This window comes from Oncorhynchus masou, chromosome 9 (assembly GCF_036934945.1).
Source record: "Oncorhynchus masou masou isolate Uvic2021 chromosome 9, UVic_Omas_1.1, whole genome shotgun sequence".
NCBI classification, from domain to species: domain Eukaryota; kingdom Metazoa; phylum Chordata; class Actinopteri; order Salmoniformes; family Salmonidae; genus Oncorhynchus; species Oncorhynchus masou.
Window position 1 is genome coordinate 86049445 of NC_088220.1, and position 17097 is coordinate 86066541.

A 17097-nucleotide genomic window follows, 5' to 3' on the forward strand; every position below is an offset into this window, starting at 1 on the left:
CACATCCGCATTCTAGGGGTTCACATCAGCATTCTAGGGGTTCAACATCAGCATTCTAGGGGTTCACATCAGCATTCTAGGGGCTACATCATTATTCTAGGGGCTACATCATTATTCTAGGGGTTCACATCAGCATTCTAGGGGCCACATCATTATTCTAGTGGCCACATCAGCATTCTAGGGGTTCACATCAGCATTCTAGGGGTCATCATTATTCTAGGGGCCACATCAGCATTCTAGGGGTTCACATCAGCATTCTAGGGGCTTCATTATTCTAGGGGCCACATCAGCATTCTAGGGGCCACATCAGCATTCTAGCACATCATTATTCTAGGGGCCACATCAGCATTCTAGGGGCCACATCAGCATTCTAGGGGCTACATCATTATTCTAGCATTCTAGGGGCCACATCATTATTCTAGTGGCATCAGCATTCTAGGGGTTCACATCAGCATTCTAGGGGCTCATCATCAGCATTCTAGGGGTTCACATCAGCATTCTAGGGGCCACATTTCACATCAGCATTCTAGGGGCTACATCATTATTCTAGGGGCCATCAGCATTCTAGGGGTTCACATCATTATTCTGATTATGTGTGATCCCTCCTGGAGAATCCAGACCGGCACTTCTTACCGCTGGCCACTAGAGAGCAGAATTAAATCGATAAAACAAGCTGTTGTTTATTTGATTTGTTGTTGTTTTCTGCAGGGACATTTCCCCCTGTCAGATATTTGAAGGAAGAAAGCTATCACTGTCTAGAAATATACATCACCTTAAACCTTTTTCATTGATACTTTATTGTGTTTGACTGCATTTTGCACTTTATAGGAAAAATGGCTATGAACATACATTTGATTTGATTGATTGATTGATTGATTGATGGTTGTGAGTAACGACCTTGTTCCTGTTTTCTCCCAGGATGCACTCTGTTCTTCTACGAGACGGACGGACGGTCGGGGATCGACCACAACAGTGTCCCTAAACATGCGGCGTGGGCTGAGAACAGTATCGTACAGTCCGTACCTGAACACCCCAAGAAGGACTTTGTCTTCTGCCTCAGCAACTGTCTAGGGGATGCATTTCTCTTCCAGGTAGGAGGAGCTCCGTGTGTGTGTGTGTGTGTGTGTGTGTGAGATGTACACTGTTTGGTCATTTGTTGTATAACTTGGCTGTATTCCAAGCATGCTGTAGTGTGGAATAAAGGTCCGCGTAACCCTTTCTCTAACCTCTGACCTCTAACCCCTTGTAGACGTGCAGTCAGACGGAGCTGGAGAACTGGATCACGGCCATCCACTCGGCGTGCGCGGCGGCCGTTGCCAGGCAGCATCACCGGGAGGACACGGTGCGTCTGTTGAGGGCGGAGATTAAGAAGCTGGAGCAGAAGATCGACATGGACGAGAAGATGAAGAAGATGGGAGACATGCAGCTCAGTGCCGTGACCGATACCAAGAAGAGGAAGACCATACTGGACCAGGTGAGAGAGTGTGAGCTCAGTTACCGATACCAAGACAAGGAATACTACTGGATCAGGTGTGTGTGTGTGTCTGTGTGTGTGTGAGCCCAGTTACCGATATCAAGAAGAGGAAGACCATACTGAACCAGGTGTGTGTGAGCTCAGTTACCAATACCAAGACGAGGAAGACTACTAGACCAGGTGTGTGAGCTCAGTTACCGATGCCAAGGAGAGGAAGACTACTGGACCAGGTGTGTGAGCTCAGTTACCGATACCAAGACGAGGAAGACCATACTGGACCAGGTGAGAGAGAGTGTGAGCTCAGTTACCGATACCAAGACGAGGAAGACTACTGGACCAGGTGTGTGAGCTCAGTTACCGAAACCAAGACGAGGAAGACTACTGGACCAGGTGTGTGAGCTCAGTTACCGATACCAAGAAGAGGAAGACTACTAGACCAGGTGTGTGTGAGCTCAGTTACCGATACCAAGACGAGGAAGACTACTGGACCAGGTGTGTGAGAGTGTGAGCTCAGTTACCGATACCAAGAAGAGGAAGACTCCTAGACCAGGTGTGTGTGAGCTAAGTTACCAATACCAAGACGAGGAAGACTACTGGACCAGGTGTGTGTGAGCTCAGTTACCAATACCAAGAAGAGGAAGACTACTAGACCAGGTGTGTGTGTGTGTGTGTGTGTGTGTGTGTGTGTGTGTGTGTGTGTGTGTGTGTGAGCTCAGTTACCAATGCCAAGAAGAGGAAGACTACTGGACCAGGTGTGTAGGAGGGACAAGAAGATAGGAGAGTAGATGATAAAGCTCGTCACTGACGCCAAGAAGAGACAGAACAGTATTGATCATGTAATTAGGGGTCCAGACCCTGTTTGTCGAGACTAATTCACTTGGCCTTGTTAGACCCTGACCTACCATGGAGCACTTGGCCCCTGTTAGACCCTGACCTACCATGGAGCACTTGGCCTTGTTAGATCCTGACCTACCATGGAGCACTTGGCCCTGTTAGACCCTAACCTACCATGGAGCACTTGGCCTTGTTAGACCTACCATGGAGCACCTACCATGGAGCACTTGGCCCTGTTAGACCCTGACCTACCATGGAGCACTTGGCCCCTGTTAGACCCTGACCTACCATGGAGCACTTGGCCCCTGTTAGATCCTGACCTACCATGGAGCACTTGGCCCCTGTTAGACCCTGACCTACCATGGAGCACTTGGCCCCTGTTAGACCCTGACCTACCATGGAGCACTTGGCCCTGTTAGACCCTGACCTACCATGGAGCACTTGGCCCCTGTTAGATCCTGACCTACCATGGAGCACTTGGCCCTGTTAGACCCTGACCTACCATGGAGCACTTGGCCCCTATTAGACCCTGACCTAGTATTCTCTTAATGAATCCCAAAGTTCATATCGTCCTTAATGGGTCTGTTAATGAAAGGCAGATCCTTTGATGTGTGTCTGTGAGGTAGTCTCTGTTTGGCTTCCTGGTTGGCTGCCTGGATGGCTGGCTCACTGGTTGCTGACTGTCTGGTTGGTTGGCAGGATGGGCGCCTGGCTGTTGGCTGGTTTGGTGCCTGGCTGTTGGCTGCCTGCTTGGCAAGCTGGTTTGCTGGGGGACTGTTTGGCTGACTGGTTGCCTGGCTGGTGACTGGCTGGTTGGGTGCCTGTTCGGATGCCTGCTCGACTGACTGTCTGCCTGGTTGGCATGGGCAACTTTGGCAGCGTCTGGTTACACATTGTGCTGAGGCCTTGCTCCTCAGAAATATCTGTCTCTCCCAGTCTGCTTCTCAAACGCCATGTTATTCCCTATGTAGTGCCCGTAGGGAATAGGGCGCCATTTGGGACTCAACCCTCTGTGTCAGTCTTTACCCCCCCCCCCCCCTCCTCCCTCCTGTCTGAACAACAGTTCAGCATTCACCCTGCTACTATTTCTGAGGTGCTGTTGCACCTTCTTCACCACACCGTCTATGTGAAGGGACCGTTTCAGGTCCTCAGGTACCCGCTGTTGAACTTTGAACTTTGAACTTTTGACCCTCTTCACTCCCGGCCCCATCGATGTGGCTGGAGGCGTCGTCTCTCTGCTGTCTCCTGTGGTCCACCGTCAGCTCTTTGGTTTTGTTGACGTTTGGGTGGGGAGACACACGTGGCAGTGTAACCACTCTCAAAATGCATAGACACAGCTATGGATGCAAAGACTGTCCATCCGTGAGAAACATGGATGTACCAAACCCAGATTGCCCCTTTTTGTTTTAAATGGGTTGTTGTGTTTTGTTCTAGATCTTTCTGTGGGAGCAGAACTTGGAACAGTTTCATATGGGTTTGTTCCGGTTCCGGTGTTACCTGGCCAGTCTGCAGGGAGGGGAGCTGCCCAACCCCAAACGCCTGCTAGCCGTAGCCTCCAGACCCACTAAACTGGCCATGGGACGCCTCGGAATCTTCTCTGTGTCGTCCTTTCATGCTCTGGTGAGTTGCGCACGCGCGCACATACACACACACTCACACCAAAACACCACCTATCCATTTCCTGTCAAACAAACTAGACAAAAGTAGTTATTTATTTTTCTCTGAATTATGATCGTGTTGCCTACTACCACTGACTGGGGAAAAGTCTTCAATACATAACTCAACAACAATGCCCACTACAAAACATACCTTTATTTAACTAGGCAAGTCAGTTAAGAACAAATTCTTGTTTTCAATGACGGCCTAGGAACAGTGGGTTAACTGCCTTGTTCATTTTTTGTAGCTTGTCAGGTTGGGGGAATTGAACTTGCAACCTTTCGGCTACTAGTCCAATGCTCTAACCACTAGGCTACGCTGCCGTCCTGTATGATGGAGGCAATTTTTGCACGGTTATTGATCGCTCTGCCACAATGCCAGCCTCCTCCACAGAGCGGAGGTCGTTATGTTTGTCTGCAGAACACTGGAATCGTAGGTAACGCAAGAGTGTAGCATTTAATTGGTTGGGAGGGGAGCGTTCAGCAGAGCAGTGTGTGGAGGTGAGTCGGCTGATCAGTCGAATCCCTGTTGCTCGTCGCCTACATGGCCGGTGTTCCAAATGGCACTCTATTGCCTTGGTAGTGCACCACTTTAGACCAGTACCCATAGTAGTGCACTATGTAGGGAATAGGGTGCCATACTAGTGCGCTATGAAGGGAATAGGGTGCCATAGTAGTGCACTATATAGGGAATAGGGTGCCATAGTAGTGCACTATGTAGGGAATAGGGTGCCATAGTAGTGCACTATGTAGGGAATAGGGTGCCATAGTAGTGCACTATGTAGGGAATCTCTCTCTGTCTCTCACATTTGGCCCAGGTGGGTTTGTCCAGGTATGAACTTGCCTAGTAAAGTAACCCAGTATGGTAGTTGCAAGATATTTTTCCTTTGTCCTAAGAACAGCCTCAATTGGGTGCCATAAGATGTCGAAAGCGTTTACGGGGCGCTGGCCAATGTTGACCCAAACACTATGTGGGAATAGGGTGCCATTCACCCTCTGAATAGTGACACATACCATCCATGTCTCGGGTTTTATAAACAACCCATCTCCTCCTCTTCATCTCCACTGATTTAACCTGTCTCCTCCTCTTCATCTCCACTGATTTGAAGGGTTTTAACAAGTGAGGTCAATAAGGGATCATAGCTTTCACCTGGTCAGTCTATGTCATGGGAATCTAGGTGTTCTTAATGTTTTGTACACTGTCTATATAACCACCAGTCCCTCCTCCTGGTCTATATAACCACTAGTCTGTCCTCCTGGTCTATATAACCACTAGTCTGTCCTCCTGGTCTATATAACCACTAGTCTCTTCTCCTGGTCTATATAACCACTTGTCTCTCCTCCTGGTCTATATAACCACTAGTCTGTCCTCCTGGTCTATAAACCACTAGTCCCTCCTGGTCTATATAACCACTAGTCTCTCCTCCTGGTCTATATAACCACTAGTCTCTCCTCCTGGTCTATATAACCACTAGTCTGTCTCCTGGTCTATATAACCACTAGATGTCCTCCTGGTCTATATAACCACTAGTCTCTTCTCCTGGTCTATATAACCACTAGTCTGTCCTCCTGGTCTATATAACCACTAGTCATGTCCATTTAAGTCACTAGTCTGTCCTCTGGTCTTATAGACGCTCTTATAACCACTAGTCTGTCCTCCTGGTCTATATAACCACTAGTCTCTCCTCCTGGTCTATATAACCACTAGTCTGTCCTCCTGGTCTGTATAACCACTAGTCTGTCCTCCTGGTCTATATAACCACTAGTCTGTCCTCCTGGTCTGTATAACCACTAGTCTGTCCTCCTGGTCTATATAACCACTAGTCCTCCTGTCTTATAACCACTAGTTGGTCTATATAACTCCTGGTCCTCCTGGTCTATATAACCACTAGTCTGTCCTCCTGGTCTGTATAACCACTAGTCTGTCCTCCTGGTCTATATAACCACTAGTCTGTCCTCCTGGTCTATATAACCACTAGTCTGTCCTCCTGGTCTATATAACCACTAGTCTGTCCTCCTGGTCTATATAACCACTAGTCTGTCCTCCTGGTCTACCACTAGTCTGTCCTCCTGGTCTATATAACCACTAGTCTGTCCTCCTGGTCTGTATAACCACTAGTCTGTCCTCCTGGTCTATATAACCACTAGTCTGTCCTCCTGGTCTATATAACCACTAGTCTGTCCTCCTGGTCTATATAACCACTAGTCTGTCCTCCTGGTCTATATAACCACTAGTCTGTCCTCCTGGTCTATATAACTCTGTCCTCCTGGTCTATATAACCACTAGTCTGTCCTCCTGGTCTATATAACCACTAGTCTGTCCTCCTGGTCTATATAACCACTAGTCTGTCCTCCTGGTCTATATAACCACTAGTCTGTCCTCCTCCTGGTCTATATAACCACTAGTCTGTCCTCCTGGTCTATATAACCACTAGTCTGTCCTCCTGGTCTATATAACCACTAGTCTGTCCTCCTGGTCTATATAACCACTAGTCTGTCCTCCTGGTCTATATAACCACTAGTCTGTCCTCCTGGTCTATATAACCACTAGTCTGTCCTCCTGGTCTATATAACCACTAGTCTGTCCTCCTGGTCTATATAACCACTAGTCTGTCCTCCTGGTCTATATAACCACTAGTCTGTCCTCCTGGTCTATATAACCACTAGTCTGTCCTCCTGGTCTATATAACCACTAGTCTGTCCTCCTGGTCTATATAACCACTAGTCTGTCCTCCTGGTCTATATAACCACTAGTCTGTCCTCCTGGTCTATATAACCACTAGTCTGGTCTATATAACCACTAGTCTCTGTCCTCCTGGTCTATATAACCACTAGTCTGTCCTCCTGGTCTATATAACCACTAGTCTGTCCTCCTGGTCTATATAACCACTAGTCTGTCCTCCTGGTCTATATAACCACTAGTCTCTCCTCCTGGTCTATATAACCACTAGTCTGTCCTCCTGGTCTATATAACCACTAGTCTCCTCCTCCTATATAACCACTAGTCTCTCCTCCTGGTCTATATAACCACTAGTCTGTCCTCCTGGTCTATATAACCACTAGTCTGTCCTCCTGGTCTATATAACCACTAGTCTGTCCTCCTGGTCTATATAACCACTAGTCTGTCCTCCTGGTCTATATAACCACTAGTCTGTCCTCCTGGTCTATATAACCACTAGTCTGTCCTCCTGGTCTATATAACCACTAGTCTCTCCTCCTGGTCTATAACCACTAGTCTCTCCTCCTGGTCTACCACTAGTCTGTCCTCCTGGTCTATATAACCACTAGTCTGTTCTCCTGGTCTATATAACCACTAGTCTGTCCTCCTGGTCTATATAACCACTAGTCTGTCTCCTGGTCTATATAACCACTAGTCTCTCCTCCCACTGGTCTGTATAACCACTAGTCTGTCCTCCTGGTCTATATAACCACTAGTCTGTCCTCCTGGTCTGTATAACCACTAGTCTCCTCCTCCTGGTCTATATAACCACTAGTCTGTCCTCCTGGTCTATATAACCACTAGTCTGTCCTCCTGGTCTATATAACCACTAGTCTGTCCTCCTGGTCTATATAACCACTAGTCTGTCTCCTGGTCTCCACTGTCTGTCTCCTGGTCTATATAACCACTAGTCTGTCCTCCTGGTCTATATAACCACTAGTCTCCTGGTCTATATAACCACTAGTCTGTCCTCCTGGTCTATATAACCACTAGTCTGTCCTCCTGGTCTATATAACCACTAGTCTGTCCTCCTGGTCTATATAACCACTAGTCTCTCCTCCTGGTCTATATAACCACTAGTCTATATAACTCTGTCCTCCTGGTCTATATAACCACTAGTCTCCTCCTCTATATAACCACTCTGGTCTATATAACCACTAGTCTGTCCTCCTGGTCTATATAACCACTAGTCTGTCCTCCTGGTCTCCACTAGTATAACCACTAGTCTGTCCTCCTGGTCTATATAACCACTAGTCTCTCCTCCTGGTCTATATATAACCACTAGTCTGTCCTCCTGGTCTATATAACCACTAGTCTGTCCTCCTGGTCTGTATAACCACTAGTCTGTCCTCCTGGTCTATATAACCACTAGTCTGTCCTCCTGGTCTATATAACCACTAGTCTGTCCTCCTGGTCTGGTCTATATAACCACTATATATATAACCACTAGTCTGTCCTCCTGGTCTATATAACCACTAGTCTGTCCTCCTGGTCTATATAACCACTAGTCTCTCCTCCTGGTCTATATAACCACTAGTCTGTCCTCCTGGTCTATATAACCACTAGTCTGTCCTCCTGGTCTATATAACCACTAGTCTGTCCTCCTGGTCTATATAACCACTAGTCTCTCCTGGTCTATATAACCACTAGTCTGTCCTCCTGGTCTATATAACCACTAGTCTGTCCTCCTGGTCTATATAACCACTAGTCTGTCCTCCTGGTCTATATAACCACTAGTCTCTCCTGGTCTATATAACCACTAGTCTGTCCTCCACTAGTGGTCTATATAACCACTAGTCTGTCCTCCTCCTGGTCTATATAACCACTAGTCTCTCCTCCTGGTCTATATAACCACTAGTCTGTCTCCTGGTCTATATAACCACTAGTCTCTCCTCCTGGTCTATATAACCACTAGTCTCTTCTCCTGGTCTATATAACCACTAGTCTCTCCTCCTGGTCTATATAACCACTAGTCTCTCTCCAGGTCTAACCACTATCTGTCTCCTGGTCTATATAACCACTAGTCCTCCTCCTGGTCTATATAACCACTAGTCTGTCCTCCTGGTCTGTATAACCACTAGTCTGTCCTCCTGGTCTATAAACCACTAGTCTGTCCTCCTGGTCTATATAACCACTAGTCTGTCCTCCTGGTCTATATAACCACTAGTCTGTCCTCCTGGTCTGTATAACCACTAGTCTGTCCTCCTGGTCTATATAACCACTAGTCTGTCCTCCTGGTCTATATAACCACTAGTCTGTCCTCCTGGTCTATATAACCACTAGTCTGTCCTCCTGGTCTATATAACCACTAGTCTGTCCTCCTGGTCTATATAACCACTAGTCTGTCCTCCTGGTCTATATAACCACTAGTCTCTCCTCCTGGTCTATATAACCACTAGTCTGTCCTCCTGGTCTATATAACCACTAGTCTGTCCTCCTGGTCTATATAACCACTAGTCTCTTCTCCACTAGTCTGTCCTCCTGGTCTATATAACCACTAGTCTCTCCTCCTGGTCTATATAACCACTAGTCTGTCCTCCTGGTCTATATAACCACTAGTCTGTCCTCCTGGTCTATATAACCACTAGTCTCTCCTCCTGGTCTATATAACCACTGTCCTCCTAGTCTGTCCTCCTGGTCTATATAACCACTCCTGTCTATATAACCACTAGTCTGTCCTCCTGGTCTATATAACCACTAGTCTCTCCTCCTGGTCTATATAACCACTAGTCTCTCCTCCTGGTCTATCTATATAACCACTAGTCTGTCCTCCTGGTCTATATAACCACTAGTCCACTAGTCTCCTGGTCTATATAACCACTAGTCTATATAACTCCTCCTGGTCTATATAACCACTAGTCTGTCCTCCTGGTCTATATAACCACTAGTCTGTCCTCCTGGTCTATATAACCACTAGTCTGTCCTCCTGGTCTATATAACCACTAGTCCTCTGTCCTGGTCTATATAACCACTAGTCTCCACTATATAACCACTCTGTCCTCCTGGTCTATATAACCACTAGTCTGTCCTCCTGGTCTATATAACCACTAGTCTGTCCTCCTGGTCTATATAACCACTAGTCTGTCCTCCTGGTCTGTATAACCACTAGTCTGTCCTCCTGGTCTATATAACCACTAGTCTGTCCTCCTGGTCTATATAACCACTAGTCTGTCCTCCTGGTCTGTATAACCACTAGTCTATCCTAACCACTAGTCTGTCCTCCTGGTCTATATAACCACTAGTCTGTCCTCCTGGTCTATATAACCACTAGTCTGTCCTCCTGGTCTGTATAACCACTAGTCTGTCCTCCTGGTCTATATAACCACTAGTCTGTCCTCCTGGTCTATATAACCACTAGTCTCCTGTCCTCCTGGTCTATATAACCACTAGTCTGTCCTCCTGGTCTATATAACCACTAGTCTGTCCACTCTGTCTGGTCTATATAACCACTAGTCTGTCCTCCTGGTCTGTATAACCACTAGTCTGTCCTCCTGGTCTGTGTAACCACTAGTCTCTCCTCCTGGTCTATATAACCACTAGTCTGTCCTCCTGGTCTATATAACCACTAGTCCTCCTGGTCTATATAACCACTAGTCTGTCCTCCTGGTCTATATAACCACTAGTCCTCCTGGTCTATATAACCACTAGTCTCTCCTCCTGGTCTATATAACCACTAGTCTGTCCTCCTGGTCTATATAACCACTAGTCTCTCCTCCTGGTCTGTATAACCACTAGTCTCTCCTCCTGGTCTGTATAACCACTAGTCTCTCCTCCTGGTCTGTATAACCACTAGTCTGTCCTCCTGGTCTATATAACCACTAGTCCTCTATATAACCACTGGTCTATATAACCACTAGTCTGTCCTCCTGGTCTATATAACCACTCCTCCTGGTCTATATAACCACTCCTCCTGGTCTGTATAACCACTAGTCCTGGTCTATATAACCACTAGTCTGTCCTCCTGGTCTATATAACCACTAGTCTGTCCTATATAACCACTAGTCTGTCCTCCTGGTCTATATAACCACTAGTCTGTCTGTATAACTCCTGGTCTGTCTGTCCTCCTGGTAACCACTAGTCTGGTCTATATAACCACTAGTCTGTCCTCCTGGTCTATATAACCACTAGTCTGTCCTCCTGGTCTATATAACCACTAGTCTGTCCTCCTGGTCTATATAACCACTAGTCTGTCCTCCTGGTCTGTATAACCACTAGTCTGTCCTCCTGGTCTATATAACCACTAGTCCTCCTGGTCTATATAACCACTAGTCTGTCCTCCTGGTCTATATAACCACTAGTCTGTCCTCCTGGTCTATATAACCACTAGTCTGTCCTCCTGGTCTATATAACCACTAGTCTGTCCTCCTGTCTATATAACCACTAGTCTCCTCCTCCTGGTCTATATAACCACTAGTCTGTCCTCCTGGTCTATCCACTAGTCTCTCCTCCTGGTCTGTATAACCACTAGTCTGTCCTCCTGGTCTATATAACCACTAGTCTCTCCTCCTGGTCTGTATAACCACTAGTCTCCTGGTCTATATAACCACTAGTCTCTCCTCCTGGTCTGTATAACCACTAGTCCTCCTGGTCTATATAACCACTAGTCTCTCCTCCTGGTCTGTATAACCACTAGTCTGTCCTCCTGGTCTATATAACCACTAGTCTGTCCTCCTGGTCTGTATAACCACTAGTCCCTCCTGGTCTATATAACCACTAGTCTGTCCTCCTGGTCTATATAACCACTAGTCTGTCCTCCTGGTCTATATAACCACTAGTCTCCTGGTCTGTCCACTAGGTCTATATAACCACTAGTCTGTCCTCCTGGTCTAGATAACCACTAGTCTGTCCTCCTGGTCTGTATAACCACTAGTCTGTCCTCCTGGTCTACTAGTCTGTCCTCCTGGTCTATAACCACTAGTCTCTCCTCCTGGTCTATATAACCACTAGTCTGTCTCCTGGTCTATATAACCACTAGTCTGTCCTCCTGGTCTGTATAACCACTAGTCTGTCCTCCTGGTCTCCTCTGTATAACCACTAGTCTGTCCTCCTGGTCTATATAACCACTAGTCTGTCCTCCTGGTCTCCACTGGTCTGTCCTCCTGGTCTATATAACCACTAGTCTGTCCTCCTGTCTGTCTCTCTGTGTAACCACTAGTCTGTCCTCCTGGTCTATATAACCACTAGTCTGTCCTCTGGTCTGGTCCACTAGTCTGTCCTCCTAATAACCACTAGTCTGTCCTCCTGGTCTGTCTGTATAACCACTAGTCTGTCCTCCTGGTCTATATAACCACTAGTCTGTCCTCCTGGTCTGTATAACCACTAGTCTGTCCTCCTGGTCTGTATTCCACTAGTCTGTCCTCCTGGTCTGTATAACCACTAGTCTGTCCTCCTGGTCTATATAACCACTGTCTGTCCTCCTGGTCTGTATAACCACTAGTCTGTCCTCCTGGTCTCCTGGTCTAACCACTAGTCTGTCCTCCTGGTCTGTATAACCACTAGTCTGTCCTCCTGGTCTATATAGTCTGTCCTCCTGGTCTATATAACCACTAGTCTGTCCTCCTGGTCTGTATAACCACTAGTCTGTCCTCCTGGTCTATATAACCACTAGTCTGTCTCCTCCACTGGTCTATATAACCACTAGTCTGTCCTCCTGTATAACCACTAGGTCTGTATAACCACTAGTCTGTCCTCCTGGTCCACATAACCACTAGTCTGTCCTCCTGGTCTATATAACCACTAGTCTGTCCTCCTGGTCTATGTCTGTCTCCTGGTCTATATAACCACTAGTCTGTCCTCCTGGTCTATATAACCACTAGTCTGTCCTCCTGGTCTATATAACCACTAGTCTGTCCTCCTGGTCTGTGTAACCACTAGTCCTCCTGGTCTATGTAACCACTAGTCTGTCCTCCTGGTCTATATAACCACTAGTCAGTCCTCCTGGTCTATATAACCACTAGTCTCTCCTCCTGGTCTATATAACCACTAGTCTGTCCTCCTGGTCTATATAACCACTAGTCTCTCCTCCTGGTCTATATAACCACTAGTCTGTCCTCCTGGTCTATATAACCACTAGTCTGTCATCCTGGTCTATATAACCACTAGTCTGTCCTCCTGGTCTGTGTAACCACTAGTCCTCCTGGTCTATATAACCACTAGTCTGTCCTCCTGGTCTATATAACCACTAGTCAGTCCTCCTGGTCTATATAACCACTAGTCTGTCCTCCTGGTCTATATAACCACTAGTCTGTCCTCCTGGTCTTGTAACCACTAGTCCTCCTGGTCTATATAACCACTAGTCCTCCTCCTGGTCTATATAACCACTAGTCTGTCCTCCTGGTCTATATAACTCTAGTCTGTCCTCCTGGTCTGTATAACCACTAGTCTGTCCTCCTGGTCTATATAACCACTAGTCTGTCCTCCTGTTCTATATAACCACTAGTCAGTCCTCCTGGTCTATATAACCACAGTCTCCCTCCTGGTCTATATAACCACTAGTCTGTCCTCCTGGTCTATATAACCACTAGTCTCTCCTCCTGGTCTATATAACCACTAGTCTGTCCTCCTGGTCTATATAACCACTAGTCTGTCATCCTGGTCTATATAACCACTAGTCTGTCCTCCTGGTCTGTGTAACCACTAGTCCTCCTGGTCTATATAACCACTAGTCAGTCCTCCTGGTCTATATAACCACTAGTCTGTCCTCCTGGTCTATATAACCACTAGTCTGTCCTCCTGGTCTGTGTAACCACTAGTCCTCCTGGTCTATATAACCACTAGTCTCTCCTCCTGGTCTATATAACCACTAGTCTCTCCTCCTGGTCTATATAACCACTAGTCTGTCACTGTATAACCACTAGTCTGTCCTCCTGGTCTATATAACCACTAGTCTGTCCTCCTGGTCTTGTAACCACTAGTCTGTCCTCCTGGTCTAGATAACCACTAGTCCTCCTGGTCTATATAACCACTAGTCTGTCCTCTGGTCTGTATAACCACTAGTCTGTCCTCCTGGTCTGTGTAACCACTAGTCTGTCCTCCTGGTCTATATAACCACTAGTCCTCCTGGTCTATATAACCACTAGTCCTCCTGGTCTATATAACCACTAGTCTGTCCTCCTGGTCTGTATAACCACTAGTCTGTCCTCCTGGTCTATATAACCACTAGTCTGTCCTCCTGGTCTGTATAACCACTAGTCTGTCCTCCTGGTCTGTGTAACCACTAGTCTGTCCTCCTGGTCTGTATAACCACTAGTCTGTCCTCCTGGTCTATATAACCACTAGTCCTCCTGGTCTATATAACCACTAGTCTGTCCTCCTGGTCTGTGTAACCACTAGTCTGTCCTCCTGGTCTATATAACCACTAGTCCTCCTGGTCTATATAACCACTAGTCTGTCCTCCTGGTCTATATAACCACTAGTCTGTCCTCCTGGTCTATATAACCACTAGTCTGTCCTCCTGGTCTGTATAACCACTAGTCTGTCCTACTGGTCTATATAACCACTAGTCTCTCCTCCTGGTCTATATAACCACTAGTCTCTTCTCCTGGTCTATATAACCACTAGTCTCTCCTCCTGGTCTATATAACCACTAGTCTCTCCTCCTGGTCTATATAACCACTAGTCTCTCCTCCTGGTCTATATAACCACTAGTCTGTCCTCCTGGTCTATATAACCACTAGTCTGTCCTCCTGGTCTATATAACCACTAGTCTGTCCTCCTGGTCTGTGTAACCACTAGTCCTCCTGGTCTATATAACCACTAGTCTCTCCTCCTGGTCTATATAACCACTAGTCTCTCCTCCTGGTCTATATAACCACTAGTCTGTCCTCCTGGTCTGTATAACCACTAGTCTGTCCTCCTGGTCTATATAACCACTAGTCTCTTCTCCTGGTCTATATAACCACTAGTCTCTCCTCCTTGTCTATATAACCACTAGTCTCTTCTCCTGGTCTATATAACCACTAGTCTCTCCTCCTGGTCTATATAACCACTAGTCCTCCTGGTCTATATAACCACTAGTCTCTCCTCCTGGTCTATATAACCACTAGTCTGTCCTCCTGGTCTATATAACCACTAGTCTGTCCTCCTGGTCTATATAACCATTCCATGGTCAGACCTAACCAGCAGTGTCAGGTTTTGTGGGTGAGATGTTCTGTGTGTTAGATATGCTCCTTTCAATAATGCTGTCTCTGTGAATGTCTTTTTCTCTCTCTCTCTCTGTCTTTCTCTCCTTTTGTCTGTCTCTGTGTGTGTCTGTCTCTCTCTGTCTCACTCTGTGTGTTTGTCTGTGTGTCTGTGTCTGTGTCTCTGTGTGTGTGTGTCTCTCTGTGTGTCTCTTTCTCTCTGTATCACTCTCTCTTTCGCTGTTTCTTTCTCTGTGTGTGTGTCTCTCTCTCGCTGTTTCTTTCTCTGTGTGTGTGTGTGTGTGTGTGTGATGTAGGTGGCAGCCCGTACAGAGAGCGGAGGGAAGAGACGTACCATGTCACGTACCTCCTCATCCAGGTAAGAGCAGGTTCTCCTCTCTGTGGGGCCTGGATACTACTTCCAAGAAGAAGACCACAGCCCACCCCACCATCAACCAGGTATGTGTCTTTAACTCCAGCAGACCACAGCCCACCATCAACCAGGTATGTGTCTTTAACTCCAGCAGACCACAGCCCACCATCAACCAGGTATGTGTCTTTAACTCCAGCAGACCACAGCCCACCATCCTCCTGGTCTATGTAACCACGAGTCCGTGCTCCTTGTCTATATAACCAGCAGCTCTATAGAAATTAACCTGCATAGACATCTGGAACAATACACTGGAACTGCCACTTAGAACTGCCACTTAGAACTGCCACTTAGAACTGCCACTTAGAACTGCCACTTAGAACTGCCACTTAGAACTGCCACTTAGAACTGCCACTTAGAACTGCCACTTAGAACTGCCTCTTAGAACTGCCACTTAGAACTGCCACTTAGAACTGCCACTTAGAACTGCCACTTAGAACTGCCACAGAACTGCCACTTAGAACTGCCACTTAGAACTGCCACTTAGAACTGCCACTTAGAACTGCCTCTTAGAACTGCCTCTTAGAACTGCCTCTTAGAACTGCCACTTAGAACTGCCTCTTAGAACTGCCTCTTAGAACTGCCACTTAGAACTGCCTCTTAGAACTGCCACTTATCTCATACATACAACTTCTTTGCTCAGCCATTTTTTGGAGGGGTTCTATATTGGCCTGGCCGTTTCTCCCTCAGGTCTTTGCTGATGGGGAGGAGCCAGTGAAAAAGCCTCTGGACGGGATCTATGATGTGGACACTGCCAGGGAGAGAGGGGTACACATCACACACACACACACACACACACACACACACACACACACACACACACACACACACACACACACACACACACTGCCAGGGAGAGAGGGGTACGTAGGCATCACACACACACACACACACACACACTGCCAGGGAGAGAGGGGTACGTAGGCATCACACACACACACACTGCCAGGGAGAGAGGGGTAAGTAGGCATCACACACACACTGCCAGGGAGAGAGGGGTAAGTAGGCATCACACACACACTGCCAGGGAGAGAGGGGTAAGTAGGCATCACACACACACTGCCAGGGAGAGAGGGGTAAGTAGGCATCACACACACACACACACACACACACACACACACACACACACACACACACACACACACACACACACACACACACACACACACACACACTGCCAGGGAGAGGGGGTAAGTAGGCATCACACACACACACACCAGGGAGAGAGGGGTAAGTAGGCATCACACACACACACACACACACACTGCCAGGGAGAGAGGTGTAAGTAGAAATCACACACACACACACACACACACACACACACACACACACACACACACACACACACACACACAGGGAGAGAGGGGTAAGTAGGCATCACACCCACACACACACACACACACACACTGCCAGGGAGAGAGGTGTAAGTAGGCATCACACACACACACACACACACACACTGCCAGGGAGAGGGTGTAAAATAGAAATCACACACACACACACACACACACACACACACACACACACACACACACACTGCCAGGGAGAGAGGGGTAAGTAGGCATCACACCCACACACACACACACACACACACACACTGCCAGGGAGAGAGGGGTAAGTAGGCATCACACACACACACACACACTGCCAGGGAGAGAGGGGTAAGTAGGCATCACACACACACAGACACACACACACACTGCCAGGGAGAGAGGGGTAAGTAGGCATCACACACACACACACACACACACACACACACACACACACACACACACACACACACACTGCCAGGTAAGTAGGCAGTCGGGTACCATTCATCTTCCTAGCTTGGTGGATAACTGATACTGAGTCATCAGTCAAAGAAC

At 47.2% G+C, this 17097-nt stretch overlaps 1 protein-coding gene across 1 annotated transcript in view; it reads left to right on the forward strand.

Annotated features, from left to right (window-relative positions):
* The window catches only part of LOC135545120 (rho guanine nucleotide exchange factor TIAM1-like), a 154524-nt gene that overhangs the window by 60199 nt on the left and 77228 nt on the right, over window positions 1-17097 (forward strand). The window contains 3 exon segments of the mRNA XM_064972752.1: window positions 919-1091; window positions 1250-1474; window positions 3743-3928. Coding sequence (XP_064828824.1) covers window positions 919-1091; window positions 1250-1474; window positions 3743-3928 — 584 coding nt within the window.